This window comes from Arachis ipaensis, chromosome B01 (assembly GCF_000816755.2).
Source record: "Arachis ipaensis cultivar K30076 chromosome B01, Araip1.1, whole genome shotgun sequence".
In the NCBI taxonomy this organism is placed as follows: domain Eukaryota; kingdom Viridiplantae; phylum Streptophyta; class Magnoliopsida; order Fabales; family Fabaceae; genus Arachis; species Arachis ipaensis.
The window spans coordinates 7,351,739-7,359,829 of record NC_029785.2 but is presented as its reverse complement, the minus strand read 5'-3'; the positions used below and the strand labels follow the sequence as shown (position 1 = coordinate 7,359,829).

At 40.7% G+C, this 8,091-nt stretch overlaps 1 protein-coding gene across 1 annotated transcript; it reads left to right on the top strand.

The window, feature by feature from the left end:
- LOC107615572 lies at nucleotides 4,808–7,889 on the top strand. The gene is made up of 2 exons (XM_016317643.2): nucleotides 4,808–6,913; nucleotides 7,614–7,889. The coding sequence occupies exons 1-2, from the start codon at nucleotides 5,072–5,074 to the stop codon at nucleotides 7,722–7,724; spliced, it is 1,953 nt and encodes a 650-aa protein (XP_016173129.1). The 5' UTR covers nucleotides 4,808–5,071; the 3' UTR covers nucleotides 7,725–7,889.

Here is an 8,091-nt window from a genome sequence, read left to right as displayed (position 1 = left end):
GAACAATTAGCAGAGAATCACAGTATACTTTAAGCTCGGCTATATTGAGATCGGAAGCTAGTCTGAGGCCAGCAATAAGGGCTTCATACTCACTCTGGTTGTTGCTTCCCTTGAAGGAAAAGTGAAGCGATTGCTCAATGACGTTACCATTTCCATCGTCGAGTATGATCCCGGCGCCACACCCTTGCGGGTTAGAAGAGCCGTCTACATACAGAAACCATTCTTATGAACTTTCTTCGATGTCTGGTACTCTGAATTTGGCAATAAAATTGGCCAAGAATTGGGATTTGATAGATGATCATCCTTGGTATCTGATGTTGAACTCGAAAAGCTCGACCGACCATTTTACTAGTCGTCCAGCCAGTTCTGGTTTCTGAAGGACTTGTCGCAAAGGATGATCTGTCCGAACATGGATTACATGACTCTGGAAGTATGGCCGAAGTCTTCTGGCCGAGAAGACAAGAGCTAGCGCCAGCTTTTCAATGCTCGGATAACGAAGTTTGGCATTCTATAGCGTTTTGCTAATGAAATAGATCGGCAACTGCTGCTTTTGCCTTTCTGCAATAAGCACGGAGCTAACAGCCCAGTTAGTGACAGATAAATATAAGAATAATAGTTTTCCTTGAAGGGGGTTTGTAAAATTGGTGAGTTTGAAACAGTTTCTTTAATGGTTGTGAACGCTTGTTCACATTCATCAGTCCATTGGAAAGCTTTTTTCTTTTTAAAGTTTGGAAAAAACATAAAGACTTAGAAGCTAGGCAGGGTAAGAATCTAGAGAGTGCAGCAAGTCTCCCTGTCAACCGCTGGACTTCTTTGATAGTTTGTGGGCTTGTCATGTCCAAAACAGCTCGGCACTTTTCTGGATTTGCTTCAATACCTCGGCTAGTGAGCATGAAGTCGAGGTCATCAAGGTGGTTGTTGTCGATCTTCGTTTTGGCGACCATATCGTCAACGTAGACCTCAATGTTCCTGCCGATCTGTTTTGCGAATACTTTGTCCATTAGGTGTTGATATGTTGCACCTGCATTCTTAAGGCCAAACGGCATGACTTTATAACAATAGTTTCCATATTTAGTAATAAAGGCTATCTTATTTTGATCGGATGGATGCATTTGGATCTAGTTATAGCCAAAGTATGCATCCATAAAGCTAAGTTTTTCATAACCAGATGCATTATCAATTAGGCAATGAATAGATGGCAAAGGATATGAATCTTTGGGGCATGCTTTGTTGAGATCAGTGAAATCAACACACATGCGCCATTTACCGTTATGTTTTTTTACCATAACGACATTCGCCAGCCATATTGTGAATCTGATTTCCCGGATGAAGCCGGTGTTGATGAGTTTCTTGGTTTCTTCCAGGGAGGCTTGTTTGCGGTCGTGGCCGAGGTTCCGCTTTTTCTGTGCTATAGGTCGGACGGACGGATCTAATGCCAGCTTGTGGGATATGATGGATGGATCAATGCCTGGCATATCAGCAGGAGTCCAAGCAAATAGGTCAGTATTTTGTTGTAAAAATGCTTGGCATGAGGCTTTCTCTTCTGAACTTAATGTGGAACCAACATAAGTGAATTTGTCTGAGCTATCTGTGAAATAGATTTTATGCAAGTCTTATGTCGGGGTTGGTCTTTCAAGGGTTCCTGCCCTCGGATCAAGGTCGGCCAGAGCTGGTAGGTCATCCTGGCTGCCGATGTTGTGCACAGGAGCTTGTATGTTTTGGTTAGGTCTTTTAAAACCGTTGTTGTAGCATTCTCTGGCTTCTCAGGCGTCAATGTGTATAGTTGCAATTGTGTTATCCTGCAAAGGGAACTTAACACAGAGATGAATTGTAGAGACTATGGCGCCGAACCTATTTAAGAAAGGTCGTCCAAGTATCAAATTGTAAGGACTAAAACAGTCAACAACTAAGTATTGAATATCTGAAGTTTTTGATAAGGAAAACTCACCGAGTGTGGTTTGTAACCACACAGAGCCCATAACCGGGACTCTCTCACCTGAGAAACCAACCAGGTCTCCAGTGGAAGGTTGGAGGATGTAGCTGCTCAGTTTCATCTTCTGGAATGTGGAGTAAAAAAGAACATCAGCACTGCTCCCAGGGTCCAGTAAAACCTTTTTGACTAGGAGTTCTCCGAGCTGCAGGGAAATCACGACCGGATGTCTGGAATGTTATCTGAGGAAAGTGTGGAGGTGTCTGCTGTTGAGTTTGATCGGCTTCTATGGAAAGTATAACTCGATAAGACCGCTTTCTTGCTGAGCTTGTTGCTCCTCCACCTACAAAACCTCCAAAAATACAGTTAATAATACGTCTTGGTTGGTCTGTACGATTGGTGTTCGGTCGATCTTTATCTCGGCCGTGCTGTGTTACCAAGCTCTGGTCACCAGAGGGGGGTGCTCATCGTTGTATGTGGCCGCCGATATACTTGTTGAGGTGACCTTTCCGAGCTAACCGCTCCAGAAGATCTTTGGCGATGACACACTCGTCAGTACTGTGTCCGTGTTTTTGATGAAAAGAGCAGTATTTTGATCTGTCTGCGCCTTTTGAATCTGGATAGCTGTCGGCTTTTCTTGGCGACTTGATCAACTTTGAATTTAAGATCTCCTTGATGATGTCGTCGTGCTTGGTGTTGAACTGAGTGTAAGAATCATATCGGGGAGTTAGTTTGAAGTTTTTCTTGTTGTCTCGTGTTTTATCGTCATCTCTGTATTGTAGTTTCTCTGTTTTTCGAGCTTGTCGGAGTTCTTCGATGTCAATCTGACCTTTTGCCTTTCCACGGAACTCGGCCAAAGTTTTAGGTTTGGCTACGGCAATGGTCTCTTGGAATTTTTCTGGTCAGAGTCCGCTTTTTATTGCGTGCAGTTTCACCTCGGGATGGAGATTGGGTATACTCATAGCTATCTTTGTGAAGCGCGTCATGTAGTCTCTAAGGCTTTCGTGCTGGCTCTGTTTGATTGTGTTTAGATAATTGGAGTCGTGTAGATAGATGGCCGATCCAGCAAAGGGCTCCTCAAAGGGTTTTGATAGGTCTTGAAATCGAGAAATAGAATCTGCAGGCAAAGAACAAAATCAATCAAGTGCAGGACCATCTAATTAAGATGGAAAACAACGACATAAACTTTTTGAGGTATTTCTTTGGATCACCTACCCATCATAGGGGGGTTAGTGTGGTCGGCAGAGTGAACCTCCTAGGTAACACGAAATTCATCACCTCGGCCGTGAACGGTTCAGGGGAGCTTTCTAGGTTGTCGTCCTCGTCATCTGGCCAAGCTTCTTCACTATGCTCGAGCTGCTCTTCTTCGTGCCGAGCAGTTTTAGAGACATGCGTTGACCTTGACTGATGCTCGACTTCTTCTGCTCGTTCTTGTCGATCATTGTTGTTTTCGATTCGGGTATTATTCAAATTAGCAATCTGGTTTGCCATTTTCTGGTTCTCTTCGGCCATGCGCTGGTTCGTTTGCCGTAACTCGGTCACCATCTGAAGAAGCTCAGATGGTGTGGGTGGAAGTTGTTCATCCATGGCTTCAGGCGAGAACGTCGAGGCCGATGATATAAAGAAAGAATTATATTCTCGGCCTCACGGTGGGCGCCAATTGTTCTTGTATGGATACCTGATGGGGAGCTCGGCTCCTGGGAATCGACGCCGAGTTTTTATCTTTGGTGCCGATCTTTGAGCCTTGGGGAAGTCCGAGCTTTACTCTGAGGGGATGTCCAATTGCGCAGAGCGTGAGCAAGAAACAATGGGGAGTGTACCTGCAAAGGCACTCCAAAGTTTAAGTCAGTATTGAGAATTCAATGTGTTCTTAAGGAGAAGATGTTATACCTTTATATGCGGAGTGAGACAGGTCAGTTATGTATCTGTCTGATTTGAAGAATAATAATAAGGCTTAATGGGTGATGATGTTTGGTTCTGACGTTTTGATTCTAGCATGTAGACTGTTGAACTCGATTTGTAACGTGTAACACCGAATTTTGTATTATATGACCAAGTTATAAGTCATAATGCCGAGTTATGACATGATATTTGTAACAGTCAGATCATCTTCAAATAAAAAAAAAGTTGAAATTTGAAGTGTCTTTTTTTTAGAAATTATTTTGTCTTTCATAAAAATAGATAATAACCGATGTTTACTCTTCCTTAATCAATATAATATTAGTTATAAATAATATAATATTTCTCGTTCAACGTGTGAATAAATTATTGAGCATAGAGATTAGGCACCGACCAATAGAAGGAAAACTCCCTTCTTTTATTCTGCAATTTTCTTGTTGCCTGTTTTTGTTTTGAATAACAATAACCCCGCCATGTTCATAACAGGTCCACACGTTACACGTAAAAGAAAGGCAGAAAGCTAAGCAACCATTAATTAACTAAAATAAAGTTATTAATATAATAATATGATAGATTTATAAAATTAGATTAAATTAAAACCTAATTAAAAGAGAATATATATTGAGATATTGGAATAAAATTAACTTACTTTGGAAAAAAGAAAAAAGAGATATTGAAATATCTCAATTAGAATTGTTTGATATAATTTTATAAACTTATCAAATTAGTCATCAATTAAAACTAATATGTATGTGTTGTAGTATTATTTAATGTCTAAATTCGACCTAATTAGTAATAAAAAGAACAAAAACACTAACATAACTAATTTAATTTTTAAAAAATAAATTTAATTAAAAAAGTTTCGAAGACTAATTAAAAAATGGTAATCTTCCAACACTATTCCGATACTTTACTTATAAAACAACACATTTATTATTTTTTTTTAAAACGGAAGAGGGTTTTGTACGTTTAAAGTTTTAAACTCAACAAACAAATTTATAATAATTAAATCACTAGAGATTGAGAGTGGAGATGGAAAGAAAAAAGAATATGGAACAACCGAACAACCACCAAACCGAAACCATTGATTCTTCATCATCTGGGTTGTCATTGACAGTTGAAAGTTGATTTAGAGGTAAAAGTTAACACCCCTCCTGTTTTCTGACAAAGAAAAGAAATAAAAGAAAAAGAAAAGAAAGCACACTTTACATTTCACTTGTCTCTCTCTGCTGAAGCATCAGCATGGAACTCGTTCCATACTCCGAACCAAACACTTCCACTCCACCCTGGCAAGAAATGTTCCGATCCGCCTCCACCAGAAAACCCACTTCCACCCCTCAACCCCACGCGCCGCCGCAGCACCCTCCCCAAAACCCCTGCCAACCACTACCAGACTCCAAACCAACTTTTTCCGGGGATCCCCAGGTCCGCCTCGCACTCTACATAGCCATGGCGCACGCTTTTCTTGCCTTCGCTATCTTCATCCTCTACGCCGTCTCGAAGCTTCTAGAAGCATACCTAAGACCCCTCCAATGGGCCGTACTATGCTCAATTCCACTAAGAGGAATTCAAGAAACCCTCGTTTCCTTCTGGTCCGAGCCGTTAAAACTCGGACTAACGGAAACCGTTCTCGCCGTTCCAGTTTCCGTTTTCAGAGTCTTCGTCGGTACACTTGTCGAGGTTCGAGAAGCTTCCTTCAGGTTCGTTTCTAGAAAGCCAAAATCCGTTAATGTTACCGCCAAGAAGCGTAGCGGTTTCTCCAATATGCTTCGTTTGCTTGTTTCTTTTGGGATTTTTATAATTGCTTATGAGAGGCTTGGTGGATTTGGGGCATTGTCGTTGTTAGGTTTAGGGTTTGTGTTCAGTTCAAAGAACGTGGATTCGACTATGTCGACTCTGAGTTCTTTTAGGAGTAGCAGCTTTAGGAGGAGTGCGATTAGTGCTTTTTTCACCAGAGGGATACTGAAGAAGTTGAAGACTACTGTTGCTGTTGGGTTAATTGTTGGTATGAGTGTTGGGTTCTTGGTTGGTGTCATATTTTTCTCTTATAAGATCGGCGTTGAAGGGAAAGACGCGGTCATTTCGCTGAAAATGCATGTGGAGGAGAGCAATTATGCTGAGAGGATTGGTGTTAAGAAGTGGATGGATGAGAATGATGTTGCTGGGATGATGGATAGTTACACGACAAAGTTTTATGAGACGGTTTCAGATCAGATTGATGGTCTGGCTGTGCAGTATAATATGACTGAGTTGGTTACCGGGATTAAGCATTTCGTGGTGACTAGCTCTGGGAACTCATCTGCACAGACAAAGGCCTTGATGAAGCCCTCGCCGTACACGGAGAAGTTCTTGAGTTTGAAAAACCGGGTTAGGAACCGGGAGTGGAGCCAGATTTATGCCGAATTGGATAGCCTTTTCCGTGAACTTGTGATCACCCGCGAGGATTTAGTTGTTAAGGCCAAAGGGTTTGCCTTTAAAGGGATTGATGTGTCGCAGCGTATTTTTGCAAGTAGCAGAACTGTGTTTGGTAGTGGTGCGAAGTTCATGTTCTCCATTGCGAATTCCATAATCTCTGGAGCTGCAGAGGTTTTCAATTTTGTGTCTCAGTCAATGGTGTTTATTTGGGTTTTGTACTATCTCATCACGTCAGAGTCCGGTGGAGTAACAGAACAAGTGATGTGTATGCTTCCGATTTCAAGCTCCACCAGGGTCAGATGTGTGGAGGTTTTGGATAAAGCCATTTCAGGAGTCCTTTTGGCCACAGCCGAGATAGCATTTTTCCAAGGATGTGTTACATGGTTGTTGTTTCGGCTATACAAGATTCATTTCTTGTACATGTCGACTGTGATTGCCTTCATTAGTCCTTTGTTGCCCATATTTCCATCGTGGCTTGCAACTATACCAGCAGCTATGCAACTGGTGCTGGAAGGCAGATACATTGTGGCCATTGTTTTGTCTTGTATTCACCTTTTCCTAATGGATTATGGTTCATCCGAAATTCTGGAAGATGTGCCTGGAAATAGTGCATATCTCACTGGACTTAGCATCATTGGGGGAGTGACATTGTTCCCATCACCACTAGAGGTAAATATTTAAACACCATGATTTCATTTTCCGATAATTATGTAACCAGTTCGAGCTTCTTAGGCTGTCACGCTAAAGGTTTCAATCAGCTGATATTGTTTCAGAATTTAACAATTATCAAGTATTAGTAATTTAGGCATTTTACAGTAACTTACTTCACTTGGAAGATTTTTGTTTTAGGCTTGAAGACTAGTCTAACTGCATAACTTGATATTGTCATGTTTATTTTTCTGAGCTTTGGAATTGGCTACTGTGATATGGACTTCTGTAGGCTATGCCTTTTGTTAGCAACTTTAAGATATAATGTGCCAAGCATTTAGGGTCCAATGAACATTTCATGTGACCATGATTGAGAAAAATGTGGTTGCTTTTATAATTTTGGCATAATAAACACGTTTGATTTTTCGCTTTTTAAACCTTATTTAGGAATTTAGGAGGATATGTAGGAAGACGATTAGGAGGGTATATCATTACTCTTTTTTTCTTTCAATTTTGTTTTTTGGGGAGGGAATGGGATGTATCGATTTACTAATAATTCCCGGTAAAAATTCTGAATTCCCAAGAGATTCTAACTCCTGAGAGTTCTGACGGCATCATTCTGATCATGTTTGGTTTAATCTGTATATCAACTTGTATAGATAGACTTTTCTTGTATTCCATGACATTGTTAAATTGATCGAAGGAGTGTGTTATTCTGCAGGGAGCTATTATGGGGCCATTGATAACTACAGTCATGATTGCTCTGAAGGATTTGTATGCTGAATTTGTTCTTGAAGAACCTAAAGACAGAGCCAAGCAGAAAGAAAGCTAAGCCTCTCCTCTTGTCTATGATTGTGTATTCTTTGCAAGTAAAGTTTGGAGCAGCTGTGTTAATATTTGCGGTTCTGTTAGGGTTTGTTCCCGTGTTTCGATTTCGGAGAGGTAAGAGTTTAAATTCAAGCTTGTCACTTCCTTTTTTTACCCTCCAAAAGCAGATCTCGCAAACATGCCCTTAGTGGAGTTCACTTTTTGGTTTGTGATTTTGCTCATAGTGTATCTTTAGAAATGATCAATTGATCACAAATTAGAAGAGAAAAAGAATTAGGGCTTTCTTTTACAGTTTCATTTATCCATTTTAGTGGTCATCAAAGGTATTTTCAGTTTGGTGGCAGTGTTTGATATTTGTACATTTAGATCTG